The 25,705-nt window shown below is 53.6% G+C and overlaps 1 protein-coding gene across 4 annotated transcripts in view; it reads left to right on the top strand.

Annotated features, from left to right (window-relative positions):
* Positions 1 to 25,705, top strand: part of RXRA (retinoid X receptor alpha) — a 117,558-nt gene that overhangs the window by 79,498 nt on the left and 12,355 nt on the right. For all 4 annotated transcript variants that reach the window (XM_052814698.1, XM_052814697.1, XM_052814700.1 and 1 more), the window contains exons 3-6: positions 3,629 to 3,779; positions 4,740 to 4,919; positions 17,549 to 17,718; positions 23,394 to 23,523. In XM_052814698.1, the coding sequence (XP_052670658.1) occupies positions 3,629 to 3,779; positions 4,740 to 4,919; positions 17,549 to 17,718; positions 23,394 to 23,523 (631 nt within the window). The remainder of the gene's footprint in view (positions 1 to 3,628; positions 3,780 to 4,739; positions 4,920 to 17,548; positions 17,719 to 23,393; positions 23,524 to 25,705) is intronic.

Below are 25,705 nucleotides of genomic sequence, written 5' to 3'. Positions count from 1 at the left end.
GGTGCCAGGGAGTGAGCTAGCAGCGCGGCAGCTCCAGCCCTCTCGGCGCGGTGCAAGCGCCCGTCCTTTGCTCAGGGACTTGTCTTAAGTGGTTTTCCTAGAGGTGACAGTTAGGAGGTCTTCAGCCTAATGGCTCCTGCCATCTGTTCCCTGTCTGGGCGCATTAGGTCCCTGTCCCCGTCCCCTGTCCCTGCAGCGGGCAGAGGTGCCTACCTGGGCCCGTGGAGGAGTGCGGGAGGAGGAGGAGGAGGAGGAGGAGGGTGGGCAGCGGGGCCGATGCTTGGAGGGGAGCACAGCCCCCTCCCCGTGCCGCTGCACCGGTCGGCAAAGCGCCGAGGGTAATGAGGCGTGTGGCCCCCGTCGCCGGGTGGGGATGGCACTGATGGAAGATGGTTTGAATCAGATGGCAGATGCCACTTGCCATCAGGACATGCCTCGTCACCTCTGGAAAACCAGCAGAGCAGAAGGGCACGGGGTGTGCGAGGTGCGGTGGGTCCCGCGGGGTGGGTCCTCTCCATCCCAGCTCCTGCCGGCACCGGGGTGGGAAGGAGCCGGCAGGCTCCCAAAAGCCGGGGTGCTTTCCCTCTCCCGTTTGGTCCGGTGGATGTCAGGAGTCAGCAGCCCTTGGTGCCAGCGCTGAGGGATGCTCGGAGCATTCCCAGCACCCTCGCTCTGGCACCGTGCGCTTTCCGGGACCTCGCACGGTTTCCAAATGCAGCCCCAAAATCTGGGTGCGAAGCAGGGTGTCCTTCTGCAGGGTCCCAGCACCCAAGGAGCTCCCAGGCCCCCTCGGGGAAGGGATGCTGGGCTGGGGGTGAGGTGTGTGGGGCAGGAGCCGGCTGAAAGCAGGGGTAGTTTGCAGTGGTGAGCAAGATCCCAGCCAGACCGGGAGGCTAGACCCAGCAGCTCTGCTGCTTACTGGGATTTAACACATATTTAAACCCTCTTACCTACAAATTCTGGGAAAACGGGGGGAAAAAGCAGGATTTGCAGTAACAGCTGAAAGGGAGGGACTTTCCCCGCAGTTCGCAGGGCTGCGCCGGCGCAGCCGCCCCAGGCGTTGCTGGCAGCAGCTCGGGGCGCCCGGGGGCTAGCGGGGAGAGATCAGACGCCGGATTAGGCTTTTCCAGAGCCGCTCTCTGCCTTTGCACAGTGCTCTTTGTAAGGGTGCCTGGGGGACCGGAGAAGGGGTTGGGTATTTTTTTGGATGGGAGGAGGAATAAAGCTTTGCTTTGCCAGAAGGGACAGGATTTGGTCCCCGGTGCGATGAACTGAACAGGGAAGGGAGAGGAGCCAAGGAGTCCCAGTATCACTGGGGAAGCAGAGCACTGGTTCCTCCCTCGTTCCCGCTCGCTTGCTGAGCCAGAATTGTCCTGCCCCGGAGCAGAAGTGCCGTGCCAAGGTGGGGGGCCGCTGCCTCCCCTTCTGCCTCCTCCCTGCCTGCACGTGCTGCCGGTTTCGCTCGGCGGCTGCCGGCACGGAGGGGAAAGCACGGGGCAGGCGCCGGGGCAATGTGGGAACCCTTGGGTGCACACGGTGCCTCCGCTGAGGTTTTGGGCCAGCGCTGCGAGAGGAACCGATGACTTCCCCCACCCCAACCCGGGGCTGACTCAGCTCCGACCGGGGTGTCCTGCCGATGGACGGGGCTGCGGAGGGTGGTGGGACCCCGCACCGTCCCGGGCTGGTGCAGGGGCAAGGTGCAGCGCTTGTCCCGTCTTGCTCTGCCCATCGTTCCCCCCCAGATGCTCTGGGGGGGCTGCTTGGGCGGACCCTGTGGGCTGCTGGGGCTGGGGGAAGTGGTGGCGAAAGGCTTATCTTCAGCAGGCAGCCCACGGCCTCTGCCTTCGCTCCCGTGCGGCACTGGCCGGTGACGCAGCGCGACACGAGCCGTAGCCACCAGCTGCACCTGGGAAATGGCTCCGTTTCCCAGAAGGTGCACTGGGAGGAATCGCTGGAGCTGGTGACCCCGAAGCCACGGAGGGATGTGCTGCAGCAGTGCTGGCAGCCCCTGCTCGCAGGGTGGCACAGAGAGAGGCTCTGTGCCTGGGGACACACAGGTCCCAAAGAGAGATGCTCCTGCCGGGGACCTGCTCGTCCCTCCTCTCTCTGCCCTGTCGCAGCATAACTGAACAGCAGCTAAAGCCCAGGAGCGTATCCCTCAGCGGCACCGGGTCCTGGCTGCCTCTGATTCATCAGCTGGCACAGGCAGGGCGGGAGAGGGTGGCAGATCCATCACATTTCTCCAGGGTGGGTTTACCTTGCTCTGTTCTGCAGTTATTAGTCATCTGCCTGCCAAATATTCCCCACCAGCCTGGAGACTTTAAAGCCAGAACGGCTGCGCTCCTCTAATTGACAGATCACAAGCCCTGGGACTTCCCTGAATTAATCTGTGACAAGTGCAATTGCTGAGTGTCTCTGTTAGGGAAGAGAAACACAACAGACCGAAGCACAAATCCTGTGTATTCAACCTGGATTTAGATGTTGGCAGGGACGGAGGCTCTGCGACAGTCCCTGGCCGGCTGGTCCCCGGGAGGACAGCCGCAGCAGTCCTGGCCAGTCCTGCATCTGGAGCTGACCGAGCCTGGCTCCCTTGTCCACCCCCGGACCTCCCTGAACCTGCCCTGGGCTGGGCAGGGTTGCTGTGAGTTTGTCTCCCTTATCAAGATGGGTCGGTCCTACATCTCCATGCCTCCGTTTCTCTCTGTACATGGGGGAATAACAGCCCTGCCTTGCTGCACGGAGCGATGTGGGAATCGACTCAGGAATCCTTCACTTAATACCAGCACCTCAGGGCCACGCCAGCACCCAGCTTCCACCCAATTCTCCACTTTCTTCAGTGAGTGTTGGGGACCGAGCTCACTGGGGAGGGACGGAGAGGCATGTGGACAGGCTGCTGGAAGGCTGGAAGCTGCAGACAAGTGTCCCACCCAGGGCAGTTCTGGAAAGCCAGGCCTCATTGCATCTGGGACCTATTTATTTGCTGTGAAGCTTTCCTTTGGAGAGATAATGCTAAAAGGATGTCTATAAATTGTAGAGCTAAAGCGTGAGTGTCCTGGCCTTCATCATCCGTGCAAGCGCTCGCTCCCAGCCAGCAGCTCTCCCACGAACCATCGCTGCAAATCATCTCCCCTGCTCTGCATCCCCAGGCGGTGCGAAGCCGGGGTGGCTTGCGAGCGCCTGGCCCTGGGGGTCTTGCCGTGGCTGTGCCACGCACGGGGGTCTGGCAGTGCAGGAGGAACTCGCCTTCCCCTTAAATCGTGCAGGAGCATCCTTCGTGGGGCGGGCTGTGTCAGGGGGACAGGGGACCGGCCGTGTCCTGCTCCGTCTGCCCCGGTGCCGGCAGCGAGACCCGGTAGCATCCTTCTGCCGGCTCAGAGCCGCACCGGCTTTTATGCCGGGGCAGCAGATGAGCACTTGTGCCTTTGGTCTCTGGACTCATGTGCCCAAATCCTCCTCTTGGTTTAGCTTTGTGGGTTGGTGTTTTAAGCGGTACATGTCCCCATTGGAACCTTGTCCCCTGCTTGGCCCTCCCGCCCCACATCTGAGTACACGGGCAAGCCCTGCTGTGGAGCTGGCTCGGCCCCACATCCACGGCTCCCCGCTGAGCACTGTGCTTCTGTCTTGACAGCTCAACTCACCCATGAACCCCGTCAGCAGCTCAGAAGACATTAAGCCACCCCTGGGGCTCAATGGAGTCCTCAAAGTGCCAGCACATCCCTCAGGAACGATGGCCTCCTTCACCAAGCACATATGTGCCATCTGCGGGGACAGATCTTCAGGTAAGGCTGATGCCTGCCCCAGGAGGGGCTCACAGCAGCGTGCTCGGTCCGTGCTGGCGTGTGGGTGCCCTGGGAGAGCGTGGCGAGGGTCTGCGTGGCTCCCCGGCACCCTGCAGCACAGCGAGTGCCGGCGGGGACTCTCCATCGGGAGAGGAGCTGCCCGTGCCCTCAGAGGAGGGGATGAAAAGTCCCTTATTGACCAGCCTCCCCCAGCCCATCTGGTCTGGGGCAGGCTCTGAGCCGAGCCAGGAGACCCCAGGTCTCTGCTTAGCAGTGGTGTTATATCCTCAGCCCTGAGCAGCACAGCCCGTCTGAAGACAAGGCATTAGTGAGCGTCCCTCTCTCTCCCCATCCTTTGATCCGTAGCGGTATTGTCACATAGCACCAGATAAAAAGATGTGCTTCGCACGGAGTCTCTCCCCTGTGGGAGATAAAGATGTGCTAATTCCCTTTATTCTTATGCTGTTTTAAAAGCTTTCTGCTCCAGAAGTGCTCTGGTCGCCTAGTTTGTGAGGTCCTTAGGGACACCTCCTGCGCCTGTCGGGCTCCAGGGCTGGAAGAGGAGGGTGGGTGCATGGTGCAGAGCAGGCTGGGTCGCGTGTCTGGCGTGGGGAGTCCGGATGGGTCGCGGGGGGCACAGGGGGTCCCCCCCATTTCACTGCTGCGCTGCCTCGCCCCTGATGTATGGCTAAGAAACGGTGAGGGCTTTTCCTGGATATAAGGCAGGTTGTAGCCCAGGGAGAGCATTCTGATTTTATGGAAGTCAAGTCAAGGTGAAGCCACTGCTCTTTAGCTCCTGCTCGTGGCTCCGAGAAACCTCTGCTTCCCCCAGACACAGCTAGGAGAGGCCCTGGGAGGAGCTGATGGCCTTTGTGGTGTGGGAGAGCAAAGCGGGGAGCTGGGGGCACCCAGGACGCTCAGTGAGTCCTTTTAACCCGAGTCGCATCCCCCCCCCCGCAGGTAAACATTATGGGGTTTACAGCTGCGAGGGCTGCAAAGGCTTCTTCAAGCGCACGGTGCGGAAAGACCTCACCTACACTTGCCGCGACAACAAGGACTGCTTGATCGACAAGCGCCAGCGCAACCGCTGCCAGTACTGCCGCTATCAGAAGTGTCTTGCGATGGGGATGAAGCGAGAAGGTAAGGCAGAGAGAGCCTGGCTCGAGCACCCATGGGTGCTGCCAGATACCTTTCCTTCGTTAGGAGGCTCCAGCGGGCTCCTGCCTGTTGGCAACGCGGCAGCACCGTGCGCACCAGAGCCAGCACGAGCCTTGCCAAGGGCTGCCTGCGCCAGGGTGCCAAAAATGCGCGTGTCTCACTTATAGTTTGCTTTTGCGCCACAGCCAGGGCCTCTTGTGGGCTCCAGAACAGCGCTAAGTTCCAGAGTGGTACCCAGATGATGGACGGTTGCACATTAGTAAATGAGGCAGTGCCCAGAGGCACTGAGCACAGGACCGGGGAGCAGGGGGGGCAGTGAAAGCAGGCAGTGCTCGTGGGGTCATTTGCTGCCCTGGAACTTGCACTCCCCGTTTCGCACCGGCTGCCACGTATTGGGAGCAGCGATGGCAAATACACCGACCTCTTCCCTTTCCATGCAAGGGTCCCGTCAAAACAGAGGTGCGAAAGCTGTCGGGGCTGAGTGCGTTTCGGGTGACAAATGCTGCCACCCGGCTTGGCCCTTCTTTCTCCGTGCGACACGGGACGTTGCATCCTGGAGAAGTGGAGCTGATTAGGGGACATTGGCAAGATAGAGATCATGTTTGATCTGCTGGTTGCTAATCACCGTGCTGCCGGGGAGGTGAGAGGCTCCTGCGTGTGTCCCAGCTGCGGGCTGTTTGTAGTGCAAACCTCGCGCAGGAGGGGCAGGGAAACTCGGTGAATTATTGTCCTTCTCGTCAGAGTCCGTTGCTCGGGCACCAGTGCTGAGCACCGGCTGCTCTGACTCGGTAGCGTTCCCTAGCAGTAGCAATACTGGATTTTTTTCTCATTGGGAAGAAGAAAGAAATTCGGTCTCGTAAAAGGTATCTCTCCCCTTACTGGAATTTAAATTTAGGACCTAAAACTCCCTGGCAGTGCCTCTTTTAAATGCTCTTTTTAAATGCTGACTGCATCTGTTTTAAACTGCTGGCAGAACAGGCTTTTATCAGACACGATGTGAAAATGACCCCATGGTGCTGCTCAGTTCTCCGCTGCCTTCTCCCCTTACATCTTCAGAGCCACACTTGCCTCCCTGACCGGCCGATAAACTCATCCCTCCGCCGAGTCGCTCTGGTTGCAGCGAGCAGCGCTCCAGCCCGGGTCTCTTTGAAGAGCACTTAGTCTTGTCTGGAGCATTGATTAAATAGTAAATAGGGCAGCGCCGGAGCTGCGCCGAGTGTTGAGCAGACCCTGCCATGCTCGATTTACGGGGTTACCTAAGGACCCATGACGCGCAGAGTCTTCAAATGTCAAAGCCGTCTCTGCTCGAGGTGTGGGGGGATTGCAGCAGTGGGGGGGGGATTGCAGTGGGCTGGGAGGCAAAGGCACCCAGGGGACCTCCTTGGCCCTGCAGAACTTAACCCTTGGGTGCTCGGAAACGAAGCTTTCTGGCCCACCGGTCCTCTAGTCTTAAATGGAGAGATTGAGATGTTCAGAAAATGCCTCTAAAGACGAGTGGTACGGTGCAGGCACGGTGCTTCGTGTGCGGGGGGCTGGCATTGCCCTGGCTGCTTTGCAGATGGGCAGAGCCGTGGAGTGTGCTGGATCCCACGGGAGATGTGTGGCAGGAGGAGGAAAGCCTGATCTCCAGCCGCGGGAGACTCAGGTGACTAAAAAGAAGCCAAGAAGTCTCCTGTGTGTTCAGCAGCAGCGCTTGCTTCCCAGGGGAGAAATGCAGGTGTAGATAAATGTGGAGCATCCCATTACCCTGGCATTGCCTCCAGAGCCTTGCACCGGCAGCTGGAGACCCGCTTTCCCTTCGGACCCTAGAACAACTCAGCCGTCGTCTGTAGGGAAGGGAACATCAGCAGGAATGCTTTAGCTCTGTAGCCTGCACTGACATCCTGTGATCAGGTACCTGCTTCATGCCTACCGTTAACGGTGATTGCATGGGCAGCGCCACTAAAATTATAGGTCCATTAATTAATTTCTAAATGGTGGTGGAATTCCCCAGGGAGCACGTACAGTATGAGGACTCTATTAATTCATCTTGATTAACATTATCACAATGAATACCAAATGAATTCATAACGATCAGCCAATTATTTAAAAGTGTGACAGATGGGATCTTCGTAACTCTAGAAGTGCACTCAGGCGGTGCTAGCTGATCTTCTGATGCCGGCGCTGCGTGAGGACAGCTTTGGAGAAGGGCAGAAATCCGGTGCGTTGGCAGTCAGTAGATGTTTAGCGTATAATCCCCATGTAGGGAAAGCTGGAATACTCCCCTGGTCCCCAAATAAAGCTCTCTCGTGTTATAAACCTAAAAATTCACAGTGTCTTATAGCAGGTTTGGAGATGTCCTAGTGTTGTCCTAGACCTGAAAGTGAGAAGTTGGATCTCGCTGAGCTTTGGTTTCGAGCAGCTCTTGAGTTTCACATGTGACATCCACCTGATTTGTCAAAAAAAGGTCTCCTTCCCATTGCATCCATCCCAGCTCACTGCTGCTGCCCATCCACTTTGCCGGCCAGGAGCCTTGTCCTTGTCCTTACACCAGTCCCGCTGCCTCCCCATCACCTCTGTTTTGGGCTAAATCCTGCATTGCTAATTCCTTTTGCCTAAATACTCACTTACAACATAGCTGGCTTTTTGTCCTCTAGTGTAAACTGTTGCATCTTTTAAGTAACAGAGCCAGGGTAATGGGCCTCATTTCCCTAAAAAATATCTTGCTCTGGAGACCTAATTTATAGCTACATAAAGGCACAGCAGATTCCTGCTAGGGAAGTATCTCTCCTGTAGCCCAAAGGTATTTGTATGTCATGGAAGTACAGTAAAACCCTCTAAACTAAGTACTGTAGCTCTGGTGAGAGAATAACTGTTAAAGGCATCCTGTGTGGTGCTGAGCAGTGCTGCAACCTGCAGAGTGATGCTGGGAAGAAGAGGGCTGAAGGCCACGTTCATACCCCAAAACCTGTGCCAGAAGGGTAAAAGGGAAGGGTCCCTTACATAGCTAAGAAGTTGGCTTAAAGGAGTAAAATCAACGGGACCTCTTGGGCAGCTGGCGGAGCTCTGGAAGGGTTGGATCCCGACCCAGGGCAGGTCTCCCGGTGAGCGTGCCAAGAGCAGAGCCGGAGGGATGGACCTTGACCGTGTGTCAGGGCAGACGAAGCAGAGGCGAGAGGCGGGGGGTGGCCGCGGGGTGCTGGAAGGAGGGGACATTGCTTCAGGGCTACAAGGCTTGACCTAAAGGGAGGAAAGCCTGCAGAAGCGGAAGATTCCTTCTGGTGCGTGCATCTCTTCTTGCTGCTCCCTGTTAAAAACATTTAGGATAGATCCTGACGCCATGTTCACGGTGAATGAGCCTCATGGGCTCTGAGGTATTGCAGCTACAATAAATAAGCAACTGGGAGCGTTTTTCCCCTATGAATTACTGCCAGCTGTGTGAGGCTTTGGTTTTTTGTACTGTGTCTCCCACTAAATACCGGATAGTCAACAAAATTAAGATTACCATCAGGGATCTTGACTAATGCAGGGATTATTATTGTGGGGGTGGCTGTTTGCATCCAGAAGCATAACTCTCTCCGCTTGATCTGTTACTCATTAGGGTCCAAGGTGTCTGTGTATCAGCAGCCTTATATTTTAAAGGGAAAAAGTGGAAACTGCCCTTGAGTTAGGGAGGTAGAGGTCTTGTGAAGAGGTGGGAGTAAACACTGAGGGTCTTGGGATAAAGGCGTCTCGCGTGCACTGCCATTAGTTGGGGTTAGCTTCAGAGGTGAAGGGGGTCATCGGAGACTACAGACTCCGTGGCCTTGCATCGCAGCGCGTCTCTCTCTCGTGTGACGAAGTCCCGGCCCCACCATTGCTGGCAACGCCGCCGGATCGCACAGCAAGCAGGAAATACCAGCGAGGAGCCCTTTCTCATGCTCCCGCCGGCCGCCCTTGGACGGCTCACAGGGAGCAGACGTTGGGAACCGGCGCAGCCTGGCCCCGCTCCGTCTCCTGCCTCTCCTTCCCCCGGCGCTGCCTCCGGACACGAGCGGCTCCTGGCATGAGCCAGGCTGTCTCCGTAGGACCTGCTGGGCTGCCCAGTTTGTTAACAGGGCTGCCACTTGCCGAGCCGAAGCCGGCAGCCCGAGCGCGCTGTGGAACGCTTAACGGCGGTGTCTGATGCCGACTCGGTAAAATAGATGTTGATGCGTCTCTGTCAGGAAGCTCGTAGCCCATCTGGAGACCAGAAAGCTGTCCTCCCCCAGTGGCTGCGGCTCGGGCTGCATAACCGACCCCCAGATCGTTCCTAAATCCGGGCGCAGATGCCGTAACGGCGGTGACCTGGGTATGGCGTTGCTGCAGCTTGCCTTCGTCAGCTGCCGTGACACGATCCAGAGTCATGCTCTGAGGATCCAGGACATCTTCTGTCTGGCTGCACGCCTGATCTCTAACTTCAAGATTTCATTAAACTTCACAGCCTGAGATAATTCTTCCTCTTCCCCTGTGTTTGTGGGTTGGTTTTCCCCCGCTTGCTTGCACTGTGGTCGAGCTGAGGGATTTAACCTGGGAGGGGTTTGACTTGCAGCATCGCAGGGAACGACTCTAGTCTGCAGCTCGGAGACGTCTGCGTGTCTCCGAGGAGCTGCTCAGATACATCACTTAGTCCAGAGGGACCGAAGTTTCCCCCTGTTTTAACGCAGAGTGACTTGGAGCTCAGCCCCTGCACTAACACAGCCATCATTGAGCTGTGCCTGATCCCCTGCCATGGCTGTGCAGCCTCCCGGCACCCCCGGGAGCTGGAGCCATCCTGGCTCCCAGAGCATCTCTCGGGACCAACAGGAGCAAGAGGAGTCTGGGGAGAAAGAGCAGGAATTCAGGTCTCCAACCCGCTGTCCAAGCGAATGTAAAAAGCAGGCGAGTGGCCATACCCTAGTGAAGGGGCAGAGTTCAAGAGCACAGTTATTTTTAGTAATAATTTTGGAATGGAAAATGTCTTTCAGCTTAATGAGCTAGTTTCTTATATCCTTTTAAAGTGCTGCTCTTTAAACCAGCTGGTTAAAAGATGCTGGGTTTGTTGTTTGTTTTTAAGGATACTCTTAGGTTGAGAAAAAGGGTTTGGTGTATGATTTTCTCTCATTGCTTTGGCAATGTTGCTGTTTGCTTATACTTTGCAGTGTCCGGCTTTTGAGAGTGAAGTGAGCTAGCAATTTTTGCCATTGTTTTCCGGAGCCGTTCCCCATGTGGACTGACTGCATGCAGAGTTTTCAGTCCACTTTTTAACACTCCGAAGTTAGATTTTTTTATCATCACAGTGGTATTTTGCCTATCTTAAAAAAATGCAGTATTCAGGTGAAAATGTTGGAGAAAACACTACCATTTAGTTCTTGTATCTCGGTTTTTGAGGTTGTTTACAGTAGTGGCAAGCTGCATCTTTGAAAAAAAAGGCGCGCAAAAGCAAAGCAGAAGAAATGCTGTCTGAATTAGTTTCCTCAGCTATCATGATGTTCTTGATAAAAGCGGGTATAAGCACTTCAAGATGCCGATGATACACAGCTAAGACGTAGCTTCATAAAAAGGCAGCAGAGCCTAATAAATTCCACTGCTAGTGAAACCAAAATCCCCAATAACCCTCCACCCAGCACTTCATAAATAAAGCAGCCACCCACTTGTAGGCTCGGAGAAGACTGAGCAGGTTTGGGTCTTGGAGGCCACCAGAGCCTCCGGGCTCTCCAGGAGGAGGGTGGTGTGTCCTGGCGATGCAAGGCCATGTTCCCAAAATGCATCCAGGTTGGAGCAGCCTGGAAAGCATCATCATCCCTGTTTGCTTTGTGGATCCCTGCATCTGCCGGGGAATGGCAAGGAACAAAAGGGACAAAGGTGCAAGAGGATCCGAGCGTGCCAAGAAGAACGGGAGAGCCAAGGCCAAGAAGTACATCTTCTGTTCGCGCACGGCTTTCGCACTGCCCGAGAACTGGGCTGAGCATCGGTGCCTGCCCCCCGTGGTGCCGGGTTCCCCGTGCCCAGGGACTCCAGACGCTGGATCTGTTCCCCAGAGAAAACCCCATTCGGTCCATTTTTGGTGGGAGTGAATTATCCTTCCCCTTCCTCCCCCATGAAAAGAAACAAACCCCAGCCAGTCATCCACGCTATTGTTCCCAGAAGGATGGATTTTCATGTCAGAAACAAGCTCTCATCTGTATTAACGCTGGGTAAGTGGTAATTAGGAGCTGCCGTAGCCTCCACGTCTCTCCCAGCAAACAAACAAGCCTGCGATGCTCCTACCCACGGGGGCTCTCAGAAACGCCTCTGCCTCGCTGGAAAATCCTGTCGCCTTTGTGCCTCTTCCTCCCCTCGTTAACATTCCCCCGGCACAAAAACGTGGTGCCCGCTGAGTGTGGCAGTGCCCGTAGCGGGTGGCCGTGCCGCAGCGTGGGGGACCCGGCCGTGAGCGCCCGCATTGCATCTATGACCAGGCTTTAAAAACTGAGCATGCACTTGACATCTTTCTTTTTCTTAAATCTAATTAGTCTGCAGATCACAGCATCAGGTTTCTCCCTCGAGCCCAAGGCTTAAAAAGGAAAGAACTTTTGCTGGAGGATGGGGATTCTGGGGTGTTTGCACTGCTCAAAGAGCCGGGACTTAGCGGCGTTCATCACGAGGCTTGCGATGAAGTGGCAGGAGCTGGGGATGCTGCAGAGGTTTCTCAGCAGCGTCCTCCAAGTGTTCCCCAGAGCCTCAGCGAGCAGCTCGGTCTTCTCCAGCAGCTGCAGAGTTCATTACTCAACTGCAGCCACCCGCACTGGTTGGTTTGGGCACCTGAGCTGGGTTGGTTGCTCACTTTGCAGTGGACTCCAACCTGCTTATTTAGCCATCAGATGCTGCACCACGAGCAAAGGCAAGGCGTCCAGTGTTGATGTGCACACCGGCAGAGGATGGATCTGGCACTTTTGCCTATCAGCCCTTGGACCTGTGCAGCCGAGGCTCCTCTGCAATCCACGGGACGAGACATTTTGGTTCTTAGAGAGAGGTCACCGAGAAGTGGTCTTGACACATGGGGCTCCGTATCTTGCTGTACCATGGCCTGGGGAAGTGCAGATGGGCTTGAGAAGCTTGATATGAAAAATGACAGCAACCGGCCTTAGGCAAGTACAGGCCAAATCAAGCAGAATAACAGGAGAGCCTCTTCATCAGGTGCCATGGCAAACACAGGCTTCTGTCCTTGGCTCGGCTGAGACATAGCTGGAGGAGGTGGGGCTGCCTCTCAGAGCTCTTTGACTACAACATCTTTTTTTCTCCTCAAGTGGACTGCAAGGTTTAAATGCTTCCCTTATGTTAAGAAAATCGGACTAGAAAACCTCTCAACCATACGAGTCTCCTTGAAGAAAAATAAAAGCATTGGCACAGCCATCAACACAGAGGGGAGCGCGGGGAAGCTCCTCTCTGAAAACACGGCGCGGCAGACAGGGCCGGTGTAACGACAGCTTGGAGCTGCTTTACCTCGCAGGAGAGTGCTTTCTTGGGTTGCAGCAAGCAATATGCCTGGCTTGCCTCCTGCATTTAAGATGAATAGACCCATACCGTTGATCAAATGCTGCGCTACCCTCATGACCAGAAAAATCGACATCGTTGGGAACAGCATGGTGCTAAGAGTGGATCTTGGCTAACACCTGCAGCCCGAGCGGTGAGGTGGAAGGACAAGGACACGGACACGGGCTCCTCTCCGTGGCTTCCCCGCATCCGTCTGAGACAAGCCTCGTAGTTTGTCCAGACGAGCCCGTCTGCTGAGGCAGTAATTGCGTGCGATGGGAGATGGGAAGGTCACGCTGGTCTTGCAGAGCCCTCGCCAGCCCTCCCCTCCTCCTGGTGAGCAGCAGCTCAGCCTGCAGCCGCGGCGATGTGTTCTCCAGCCCTTCACCTCATTATCACCATCTTATTGCAGTAAGAGCAAGAGAGCCCAACTGAGGTTTGGAAAGGTCCTCGTAGGTCACACTGTCAAGTGCCTTGTTATCACAGGCACTCTGTAGTTTAATCGTCTTCCCAAGGTCCTCTTAAACCGAAGCGGGATGTCTCCGGACCCACCCGGCCAAGCAGAAGGGCACAGTGCAGAGGAGGGCATGGATGATGAGCGAGAGAAGGGAGCTAGCAGTAGAACCGGCTCCCCTGAATTGCCACGCTGCGTACTGTCCTTGCTAATACTGTGAAGCATCACGTGTGAGACAGGAGGGAGAAGAATCTTGTGGCCTCTCTAGAGTTGAGAATATTTATTTTTTCTTAAATATACATTGATTGTGCCACAAGGGAGAATTTGGGTTGGAGAAGCCAGTCACAGAACCCCTCTGTTTTTTTGTCTTTAGCCTGTGAGTTTACAGCTTAAATGAAAAAAAGAGAAAAATCCAGCAGAAGCAACAAGAACCAAACGATATGATCTTTGTTTCTAAATTTTACTGTGTTACAGGGATGGAGCACCATCCATCCCGGCGCACAAGACTTCTGGGAAGCCGAGAAGAACAAGGTATTCCCATTTCAATATTACCAGACAAGCTGCCATGCAGCTACCACATTTGTATTTATTTCTCTTTTTTAAAAGATAAATAAAAAACAAAGCCACAAAGAAACCTAGCTCCCAAACCAAATCCATTTGAAAAATGTATTTTTGTCATCTCCACCATGGTTTATTTGACTAATCCCCAGTGGGAGTGGGGAGTGGACTCCAGAGATAAGGTCCTAGGTTTTTTTAGTGAGGGGTCTCCTCACTACTGAAGATTTTCCTTCACACAAACATCCCATATTGCATGATTTTTAAAAAAAGCTGATATGCTTGAATACTTGCTCCTTCTTTCCTTTCCCCTACCCCACCTGCTCTTTTTTCCTGCATCTCAAGAAACACAGTCCCCATTCTTTTCTGAAATGGCGATGCGTCCTTCAGCATCTCTACTAAGAAGGAGCACCAGCCTGTCAGGTCCTCGGCAGGTCTGGGGAAATACTGATTGCAGTAAATTGCAGACATCTACCACCAGGCTTATGCCAGTGGAGATCAGAGACGTGGAGGACTGCTACGAAGCTGCATGACTGGCAGCTCTTAGACACTTTTGCCTGCTCGCAAAATTATATACCTTGGATGTCCTCTCAGTTCTGCTGAGCTCCTGAAGCACAGGCTGCAAGGACGGCTGCATCCACAGGGAAGTCCGAGTCTTGGAACCCACAGAGTACAAGAGCCTTGAATGCCAAATGCAGATCCCTGCGCCTTTCAGGACAACGTGTTGGGCTTGCCACCTCTGGAGCTGTATGATGCTTCAGGGTGAATCTGAAACTAGGAAAGGGGAGACACTAGATCTGAAACGCGTTCGACCTCTGGATCCTGAAGAGGGACTTTGGGAGTGCCACACCTGGAAGAACAAGGTGACAGTAAGATGACCATCGGAGGGGACTTCATGTGTGCACTGGCGACTGTACCCCAAGGCCAGGCACAGAGCTGTTGCAGGAGCAAACCTGTTGCTCACATGAAGAACGAAGCTGTTCCCGCTTCATTCCTCGAGCTGCCCGTAGGGTGAGAAAACAGCATCCACCACTGAGTCAACATCTAGAGGAGTCGCTGCCTCGCAGGCATCCCCGAAAGCTACATCCAACAACCAGGGCTGGGCAGGCGTCCTGCATCGTTTCCAAGTGAGGAACAGGTCGGGTTCATAAACTCCTGGTAACGCGGGTCCTGGGAGCCAGCAGCAACTGAACTTCACGTAGGACGGTCACCTCGTCCTGCAGCCTCGGCGAAGACCTGTGCGTGAAGCAGCTTCTCAGGGGGAAGGGAGGATAACGGCATCTCTGAGCTCAGCCCTGGGAAACAGTCCCTGCTTTCCTGCAGCCCAGATTGCCCGGGATAGGGGATGGATGGAGGTCATCCAAGCTGCGGGGGGGGGATCGCAAAGTGATGCTTGGCTTGTCCTGGCTTTGGAGAGGGCTGTCTGGTCTTGGAAACACAGGGGTAGCAAAGCAGGTAACACTCTCCCTGGCAAGGGCTTGGTTTATCTTTGGACCTGACATACTCGGTGAGAATACGCCATCTGCTCTGCCTGGTGTGTCATTGCTGCCGGCAGCCAGCTGGGCAGGGGCGAGTGTCAAGGGTTTTTCGTGGGGCTAAGCAGGCTGGGATGAGTCAGCTTTCCACTGACCAGCTCCGCAGCGAGCAGCGGCACCAACTTTCTGGTGTAGCAGCTCAAAGCACAGATCAATAGAAAGAACTACTTATATGTATAGTCTCTTTCCGTCTGTCTCTTCCATCTATCGTTTATATCAGCTAGATTCAGCCTAATCACTAGCAAATGCTGTTGTGATGACCTGTAAGATTCACTCTGCTATAACCCTTCAAGTGTACCTGATTCTTCACCCCCAAGAACGTGACTGTTGGTTTTGATGAGGTTGAGATTTGCAGATTTAAGGCTTTAAGTGGCCACTGTCTCCCCAGACCTCTGCAATGCTTTCCCACAAATCCCAAGTCACTGGTGGCCGAGCAAGAGGATGTGTTTTTTGGACTAACACCCCTTCCCGGCAGAGTGGCCCCAGAGGTGGAGGTGGTTGATCTCAGAGCAAGGAACCACACTTTGTACCTTTATCCTTGAGACCTGCTGCGACTGTGCATCAGGCCTTTGGCATTTAAGTCATTTTATAAAATCCCATTTGTTGTGGGTTTGCCTTTCTCTTAGGCTTTTCTGTTATTTAGTAGGTGTTTTATCTCTTCTAATGTGCCCAGAGGAGTTTTGGTGCATCTGTGCTGTTGAAGAACGGTTGGCATTAAGCAAAAATTTCTAGCCTTTTGATGATTGAGAAAGCAGGAGTAGGGGCGGGGGGAGAAATTTAAGCAGGATTTTATGTTGGCCTGAAAAAGTGAACAGAAGAATCCGTGCCAGACAAGAGCCAGATGGACAAAAGCCACAACACAAATCTGAGCTCTGACAGCAGCAGCTTACCTGGCTCTGGCAGACCAAGGAGAAAAACGTTGCGTGGGCCTTGGGAGCCTCTGCAGCCCATAAACTTAAGAGCAGTTTGCAAAAAATAACCTCTTGCTTTTTGCATAACAGCTTTCACATGGAAGGAGTCTGAACACTGTTGACGTGCAGCAAACAGCAACGCTGCACTGGCGGCTGCTGCAGGAGGGGAGGGCGAGCAGTGGAAATCAGACCCAGGCCTTTGCATGCTGGGGTGGAGCTGGGTTAATGGGATCAGCATCCATATAGGACTCTTTTAGCATGTGTCTTAATTTCCTGGGTTTCAAGAAATAAGTTTTATATTCTAGGTTTTTATTTTTGCACTTGGCATAGAGCTGGTCCCACTGATTGCCTAAAAAGCCTTACTGTGTTACAGACAGCTCTGATTTCCCTAGAACAATACCTGTGCCCCTGCTGCTTTCTCTTAACATCACATAACCAGCTTCAAATTCAGCAGAGAGGTAAAGTGTTAGGATAATTGTCAATAAATAGCAGGACTTTTACATTACTGAATGCCTCATTCAGTCCTCAGCAAAGAGCTGGATAAGTTCAGGGAGTTGTCTCTCATGACCAGTGATGGAAACTCCTGTTGCTTGGGCTGTTCTCAACTAGACTGGGCTAAAACGTACTGTGGGAAACAACAGTGTCCGGAAAAGTGTGTGATCTAGGGTATGTAACATGATGATTGAGAAAGAGATAGTTACTGATGTAACTGTCTGCATAAAACTACTTTCCAGGATTAGGGAAAGCGTGTGTGCCGGTTTCAAAGGGAGATCATTAATAATAATGTTATTAGCATCTAATAAGTGTTTTTCATCTGTGTACTGCTCAGACATTAACTCATCAGCGTGTGACATGCTTCTGGCTAGATTAGTCCTACCACACAGGATTTGGGACAGGTCTCTCCTGTCTGTTTAGAAATTGCCCAGAGGCAAAGACAGGGTGGTGGTTTGCATAGAACGCCTGCCGGCAGATCCCCGCTCCCAGCTCCTGTCCCACGGTAGCACCATCCTGCCGCAGAGCCTCGCGGCAGCCGTCAGCATCACTGCCGGACCAGGGAACGAGATGCTTGACGTGACCTCTTCGGACATTCAGCACTAACAGGCTCAGAGGATGCTTGAACTCTGGACTTAAGCTTTAAACTGACCGATTTCTCTTTTATTTAGGATTCCCTTATGCTATCGCTTCACCTTGTTTTCTTCGCCTGCTGCAGTACCCATCCATTTCCCTCTCCCGCAGTGACTCGCTGTGTAGCTTCCTTTGCTTTTCATCACACATCTTTAACCTTTTTGCTTCCAGGACTTCTCCCTTTGCAGAAAAGGGAGTTTCCCAGCAGAGGCCAGGTCCGAGTGGGAACGTCCCTCGCGGTTCTCCAGGGAAGCACACACGGAGCAGCTCTCCCAGGCCAGGGCTGCTCGGCAGCTTCCCCAAACCTCACCCCCCTTTGGACTATCCAAGCCCGAGACCCCACTGACCACAACGGTGGAAAGGTCAGGTGGGAGAACAAGACATCAGATGTCTGTGTGATCCTACCAGTCTGAGGATGCTTTAGGTTTTCACGGCTAAGTAATGCCCGTAGCTCCGTGGAGCTTCGTGGTCCCAGCTCAGCCCGTGACACCGCGGCCGGGAGCCCTAGGCTGACACTGTCCCTTCTCTGTCCAATTCCAGCCGTCCAGGAGGAGAGGCAGCGGGGAAAGGACCGCAACGAGAACGAGGTGGAGTCGACAAGTAGCGCTAACGAGGACATGCCCGTGGAAAAGATCTTGGAAGCTGAACTCGCAGTGGAGCCAAAGACAGAGACGTACATTGAAGCAAATATGGGCTTGACGCCGAGCTCGGTAAGGCACCTCTCCCCGTGGCTCCATCCCCGGCACATGGGGCAGAAGGGATGGTTTGTGGGGCATCAGGATTGACCTAGCACCAATACAGCAGCGAGCCTAGGACAGAGAGGGGGTTAGCTTACGGGAAAAGAGATAGAGCTCAGAAATGCAACTTCTTAGCTCTGCTGTAGACAACATGTGTGAGCTTAGATGAAAGCGTGAGGAAAGCAAACCCCTCTGCCCCTGCACAGCCACCAGCATTGGTACTTTTCTGTCTCACAGCCACAGGGAAGGAACAGATACTGTAAGGCGTAATTAGAAGGGCTCACAGAGAAGATTTTATTTTAGTTAACGGCCCTTAGTGCTAAAAGGCAGGAAGACCCTTCATGCTCTGAAGAGCTCAGAGTCCAATCGAGCCAATAAACAGAGCTGTGTGGCTGAAGTGCAAAGAAATAAGAGCTGTAAAATTAGGGTGTGACTTTTCAGATGCAGAATTATACAGCTGCTTGGCTCTAAGAAGAGAAAGTCTGGAGAAGTTTACTTTCAAGTTCCTTTCCCATTTAGAAGCTTGTATTATAACTGGGCCTGCTTGAAGCATCTGTACTCTAACAGGGCCTTGTGTAAACATGAGACAGCTGACAGGGAAATAGGAATAGAGAAGCTGTGATGAGGGAAGCTGTCTTGGTCCCTTTCCTAGCAGATTCCCTTATCAGCAGGTTATAGCCTTGCTTAGAGAAAGCCTCCCTGCAAAGCAGCTACCTCCAAATGTGAGACCCAACCTATCCTCTGAAATTCTGTTTCTAGGATAGACCCTATGCAAAGCCCACATAAAGAGCCCTGTTGCAGAGAAAGTACTTGCTGCCCAGCCTAGGCAGCATTTAGGATGCAGTCCCCATTCCTCATTCCCGTGAAAGTAGTGGGAATAGGGAAATGCCTCTGAAAGGTACGACTGCAATTCAGGCAACTAATACAGCAGTAGGGGCAGGAGTGGGGCTAATTACCCCTACCCCGGGTACACCGGCACAGCCCTGGGATACTGAGGGACTGGGAAGACTCAAAGCAAAGAGATGGAGAGGAAAAAAAAATTGCCGTGCGCCATTGCGTGTGCGCTTTTGGGGCTGGGGTCAGCTGCACGTGTTTAATTTCTCATTTGCCTTACGGCGATGCCTTCTGGCAGGCACACGTCATCCCACGGCATTGCCCTGTTAGCAGGAGGGGGCACTGCCGCTGCAAGGGGTCATCAGGGCTGCGGAGAGTATAAATTCACCCAAAACCCTGCTAGCTATCACTTGCTGCTGGGAAGGGGAGAGGCTGGAGTAGGGGGGCATCTCCTGGCTACCTAGCAGTCCTTCAGGGGGGGCACAGAGGTAAAGCTGGGGCTCTGCGAGCGTGCAGGCTGGCTAACCTGGGAGAGCAGGATCATCCGCTGAAATATCCCCCTGCATTTCCTATTGCTCTGTGCTAGGTGTCTGTGAGGTTGAGATGATGAAATGCAGCTATTTCTAGCAAGTGGAAGGACTCTACAGTATTTATTTTCTGCTACAATAATACTTTATCTCTTTCTATGAGGCTTGGAGGATTGAGCCAGGAATACCTTATCTGGCAGGGCTTGACAGGAGATCTCAGAGTCAGGCCGCTCCTTGTAGGAATCTAAGTCTTGACTGCTTCTATGGGATGCTCTTTTTGGCCTTTACCTACAAGGACCCTTTACGGCTGGCTTGCTAGGTGAGGCTTTTCAGTGCATAAGGCTTCCTGCTGTGGACAGAGCAGATCCCTCAGTGAAGGAGATACAGGGCCATGGTGCTCGCCTGCGTTTGAGAGCCCAGTTGCAGCCTGCAGGCAGCGATGCCCTCTGACCAGAGCAGCCATGAAGCTTGCAAGGGGCTTTTTCGGAGGAGGCAGCTCAGCTGTGGTTAGTGAGGGGCTCGGAGAGGCTCTGATGGCTATCAGAATTAAAAATACTTCAGGGGAGTTGTAGCCAGCGTTGTGCTGACTTGAAAACAAACCCCAGAGAGCGAGCTGAAATAAATGGCTTCGTCTGGCACTGCATCTCCTCAAGCCTCTTGCAGCAAATTGAAAGCTGGTTCCTGCATAATTCAACACGCATTACTGTGAACAAGGATGTGTGTTGCATCTAAATAGAAGCAGGAGGCTTGTTGAAATGCCCTGTTATTGTCAAGCGGCTTCTGTCGATGAGGTGACATTTGTAGCAGGTTTAGCAGATGTATGAGATCAGCAGCTCGCAGTGACGAGGCCACTGGATGAGGCGAGGGAAGACGGAGGAGCTGCCCTCCTCCCACCCAGCCCTCCCCAGAGAGCCCATGTGATGGAAAGGCAGACAAATTCCATCCCTAATAGACACAAGGTAAAAAACAAGCTGTTTCCTATTAGCCTGGTGCGTTGGGTCCTTTTATTTGCACCCCTGCACCTTAGTCCATCTGTGCTGAATGCTGCCAGTGAGCTGGAGAGCTCCAGCGCTTGCAAGGGTGTTTCCACTGGTCTGTGCCAGGCTGGGACGGAGGTGGCAGGGTGGTAGGAGTTAACACCCTTCTCTCCCAGATGCTCTCATGTCTGTGACCGTCACCTTGTGCCATGGTGCCCGGGCTGCTCTGAGAGCAGAGATCCCAACTCGGGTTGAGGGAGGTCCCTCTGCTTTGCCAGGCTGGCTCTGGCACTGATTTTTCCCACCTAGGACAGTGTGGGACCCAACGGTGGGGCTTCAGCACGGTCCTCGGAGCTGGTACAAGGGGAGGGCAGCGGGGGCTGCAGCCTGTGAGCTGTTCCAGCAGCCCTGGTATCTAAACACGTTGCTGGTGGAAGTGTGCTGCTCCGAGTACGTGACCAGGGAGGGGACCCATGGCTCTGTCTTGACACCTTGATTGACACCAGAGAGGATGGGGTAGATTCATGTTTTGAAGCCCATGATGGGGAAAGGGGAGTACAGTGGGGTGTGATCCTTGTGGGTGGCACGGACAGGATGGGGAAGGATGCTGAGCCAGGCAGAAAGGAGCTAAGACACAGGGATGTGCCCCTGCAAATCTGCTCTCCTGCCTTGGGTGGTAGGAGAGTGCCAAGGCCAGCGTTTCGATGACCATCACCAAAACACTCACTTGAAGTAACTGCACCAGTAGAGCCCCTGATAACAGCTCTTCAGACGCTGCAAATAGCTGCTAATTGCAACAGTTATCTGGCTGCTGACCATGGCAAAGGGGATAAACCCTTTGGGAGGTTCCCACAAGCTGTAAAGGAGCATGGCTGCAGGATTCCTCCACGCTGTGTGTCCCAGGAACCCCCAGACCCCATGTGATCCCCATCCCTCGGGAGCCGGGGACCGGCCATACGCCCTCGGCAGGTACCCGTCCCCAGGCAGTACGACGGGGCGCAAGGATGGGTTTGCCTCTGCCCCGTGTCCCCGGCAGCTGTGAAGCTGGGCTCCGGCAGTGTAAGCACCACCTCGGATGGGCTCCTGGCCACTGAAAGGCAAAGCCTGTAACTGAGAGGTGTTATCCCCATTAGCTCTTAATTGGCCTTTGAGCCGCTGGTTTCAAGTCACCATTTTCTGGAAGATGCCTCCAAGCTCCGGTTTTCCAGAAGGATCAGGTGCCTGCGTGTCCTTTCATTCTGTCACACTCCGGCACCGTGCCCTTGCTATTTACTGCAGGAGGGGATTTGCTTACCGTGCACGGGGAGGGTTTCTAGCACCGCTTTGCAGATCCCCTCCTGGATACAGGCAGGGTCCTTTCGGCCTCCAGGGATGATACTTTTAGCTGCCTCTCAAGCTACGGTGATTAAGTTCTGCCGGGAAGCACCGTGGTGGTTCCAGGAACTGCCATCCGAGGTGTAATTAAAGGCTGGGCCCCTCGCTGAGGCTTTGTACGAAGCACTGAAGGCTGGGTACAGCTTGTGCTGCCTGCAGAGCAGCGGCGATACAGCCTGGGCTGGGAGACCCAGAGCCTGGCTTGCTGCATCAGAGCGAGTCCTAGAGATGGTGACAACCTTCCCAGAAGCAATCCCTGATAAAAAGCTTTGGCAAAACCGTCTAACTTTCCTACAATACCCCTTTCATGGGGCTGTGCAGGCACTTGTTGCTTCATGGGTCAGGTTCTGCTGGAGCGTGGGGTCTCCCGTAGGTCGTGTCCCCCTCCGGGGCATGCAGGGCTCCATCCCCATCCCGCCCCGCGGGAGCCGGGATGCCTGAGTTTTCCACCCGGCTGCTCCAGCTTGCTGACCAAACTCAGACGATTTGAGGCTGGTGATGTTCCTACAGCCTGGGCCACGGGTATCCCTTCTTACCCTTCCTGCAAACACCTCTGAATGCTGATGTTCCCTGTGTTTCCAGTGTAACACTTAACCCTGCAAAGCTCCTCCTCACACCCAGTTTAGGGTTTTCCTGTTGTCCAAAGGAAATCCCGTCTTATCTCCCTCTCCCGGCGAAAAGCCCAGTCCCTGCTCACGTCTCCTTCCTGAGGAAAGAGCCCCAGCTCCCTCGGAGCGAGACTCCCCTGCCCTTGTGCCCCTCGGGGAGCTGCTGGAGATGGGCAGAGCAAGGAGGGAAAATCTCCGTAACGATGCTCCCCGCTCCTCAGCTGCGCTGCTGAACGCGAGCCCATTCCCATCCATCTCTGCACGCAACAGGTGAAAATACTTCGAAGGCGGGTGCCCCTGAGCTTGCCAGATGCTGGTTATTTTAAGCCTGGAGAATGGGAGACATTGGCCACTGAGGCACAGAGTTTGTGTTTGCTACCAGGGGACGGCGGAGGGGACTTGGGCAGGGGTCCGGGACACGGCTCTGGGGGAGTGGAGCGAGACTTAGCAGCGTGGTCCTCGTCTGCCCAGCCTGGGAGAAGGGTTTGCCATAGCACAGTCAGCTCGTGGTGAGGAATGGCCTTGTCCTGCTGAAACTGAGACTTGCAGGAGGGAGAGGTTACGCTGGCGTTCGTGTCTGCTCTGCCTCTGAATTCACACCCCTTCCCCCTGCGATCCAGGAGTGAAGTAAACACTCCTCCTCCGATTTGGAAACTGCTCTTTTAAGGACATGGAAGAAAAATAATTGTACAATCAAAGCTGCTAGATATCAGCAGGGATTACAGTGGGCTATGTGGACGGGCTCATACATCCCTGTCCAGAGAGGTAAACCCTATATACACACTTGTACTAGTGAGGACTGTCTTCGCCAGGGTTAGACAGGCTCTTCCAGTTCCTAATCACAAGCCCACTTGAGCTGTTAGCAGTTCCTTTAAACAGGGATTTGGTGTGTTTAGGCTGACTGTCCTCCTTGAGAGCAGATGGTTTTTGTTACTGGATAATATTTCAAAGGAAAGGTTTTTCTGGGTTTTTTGTAATGCCCCCTCTGGTGCTGGTTTATCGAGCTCGGAGATGCTGGCATGGGTGCAGAAGCCTGCCCACCCCTGGGCTGGAGCTAGTTTGGTTCACCAGTCAGTGCGATGGATATTGGGTCTCAATGCTCCTGGTTCCTGTTTTGGAGCTTGCTAAAAACCACTTAAAAACCATGTGGTGGAGAAGCCAAGTCACCTCCTTTCCCTGTGGCCGATAATGTCCACTTCTGGGGTGCTCCCGACTTTGGGGTCCTTCCCTGCAGCAGGGAGGCAGCAAGCCCCTCAGCTGCTCCTCCAGCCTCTCCTCTTCTCCTTGCTCTGCCTTCTCCAATCCTTTCGATCTCCTTTTCTTGGCAGCCCAATGACCCAGTGACGAACATATGCCAGGCAGCAGACAAACAGCTCTTCACCCTGGTGGAGTGGGCCAAGAGGATCCCCCACTTCTCCGAGCTGCCCCTGGACGACCAGGTCATCTTGCTCAGAGCAGGTGAGTGGGAACCGTCCCCGCACGGGCTCCGGCACGGGGCCGTAGGAGTGCTACGTCTCGCCAGTGACAGGTATTACTCTTAGATTCAGGTCCCAGCAACGTGAAAACCATTAACTGATTCTGAGTAATAGCCTCTGATAATTCAATTGCTAAATAGGATTTAAAAAGCCCCAAGGGATGTGTTGCTGAATGTGATCCAAAATGTTGCACCAGCTGCCAATCAGCTGAAAAACGGCCCGGCTTCATCTCTGATGAGCGAGGTGCTCGGAGATGTGCGCTGGGTGATTTAAACCAAGGGAGCTATGCGCTGCCGTCCTCCCAGGCTGAGACTTGAAAGACCAAGTGGGCTTGGGACTCCATGAAATTTCATCAGACTAGAATGTTTGATCATAATTAAAACCAGAAAGGGGAGAAAAATATATCGCCCTCCCTCTCCCACCCACCAAGATGAAAATAAAATTCTCTGGGCTTATTTTAAATTTCCTTGTGCAGCAGGGGGTCTGCAGGAATGGAGGTTTGGGGAGGTGAAAAGCAGTTAGCTGTGAAAAGAGTCTTCTTCCATCGAGTAAATTCAAGCCCCTACTACTGGCAGGTTATGCACAAAGACCGGGGAGGGCAAGAAACCAAGAGCAGGGCTCGAAGAGGATGCATTTTAGGCATGAAGCTCTTTGCATAGCTCCAATCATCAGATAAGGTGTTAAAAAGGCTTTGGCTTGGCGCAACGGAGAGTTTTGCTCCCTTAAACAAAGAGGAAGGCAAGTTGTCATTGGGACAGATGAAGTGGCTTCCAGCAAATGACAAACTCCACGTGAAGGGTGAGACTGGGAGAGGAAATGAGGAGACCTTGACGGCTGGCAGGGACCCTCCGCTTGGCAATGAGAGACACCGACCTTGGCTACTCAAAGCAGTCAAGGGACTTCAAAAGGCGATGATGGAGGAGTCTGGTGCAGAGCAGAGGTGCAGCCTCAGAGCAGGGTGAGCCGGTGAGCTACCTGGAGTGAACCAGTCTGGCAGCCAAACCTAAGTAAGCCGGGAACTCTGGAGTCCCTGGTAGTTTTAAAAGTTCCTGTTGTTTCCCCAAAATGCACTTTTGTAGGGAATTCAAGAGGGGAAAACCCTGCAGGGTGTGTGCTCCTCTCTCTGCCTTCTTCTGGCCTCGGGTTAATGGCCTCTGTAGACAGACACTGCTGATTCACTTTGATGGCAGCGTTCCTGGCTTCTTGCTGTGGAAAATGTGTGCCCCAACATAAATGCCCATAAAATTGGGCAGGGAAGTGCTTTAAGAACCAAGTGCAAGGTATTCATGTCAACGCAAAACGTAGGAACTGCCAGAACTCTTGCGGTCCAAGGTCTGTCCGGGTCGCTTCAGGAGAAGGTATAAGGGCTCCAGAGTACAAAGGTGATGGGACCAGTGTTTCCCTCTTCCCACCACACAAACACTAGCTGTCATTCTGTTTAATATGGCTGATTGTAGCCCAAATGCATAAATCTTAATACTTTCTGCAATTTTTTATTGACTATCAACCAGTATAACTGCATACCTTGGCCCTACATACAAATACCCAGCCCCTCTTGCAACCTCTCTGAAATCCTTGACCTCAATGATTTCTGGGCGATTAAGTCGCACCGTTTACTGGTGTAGGTTTTCCACTCTTCTTATATTACTGAAAGGAGATTTTTATAGTCGCATTTCATCTAATGGTTACAGCAGTAGGCTGGGAATGGAGAATTTGGGGGTTTTATTCTTGCTGCAGACTTGGCCAAGTCCCATGCCCTCCCTGGATGGCACCTGCTAGCACTTTGGTGAAGGTGCTCCTCTGATTTTTCCGTGGGTGTGAGTATTGCCAGAGTGGGCTCACGGCCCTCTCTGGAAAATACAAGAAGTGTATTTTTGAAGAGGGTCTCTAGAGCCTCTTGTGAGAGTGGATGAGCAGGGGAAGCATCTCTACAGAAATCTTTGAGGGCTTTCTGCAAATATTGCAGGGAAGAACTGGATTCAGACAAAAAGCTGCCGCCGCCTTTTGTGAAATGGAGACAAAACCCACAGCAGTTCAAGGTTTTTCCTTTCTCTTTAGAAGAAGGCTAATGAAAGCTGGAGACTTTCCGCTCTGATGTTCTCTCCTTTGTGCTGGTGCTTGTTAGGACCAGCTCTGAGCTGGCATCCTGGAGGGGCCACTCCGAA

The sequence above is a fragment of the Harpia harpyja genome, chromosome 19 (genome assembly GCF_026419915.1).
Source record: "Harpia harpyja isolate bHarHar1 chromosome 19, bHarHar1 primary haplotype, whole genome shotgun sequence".
In the NCBI taxonomy this organism is placed as follows: domain Eukaryota; kingdom Metazoa; phylum Chordata; class Aves; order Accipitriformes; family Accipitridae; genus Harpia; species Harpia harpyja.
The sequence above is the reverse complement of the archived record's forward strand: the minus strand, read 5'-3'. Positions and strand labels throughout refer to the sequence as shown.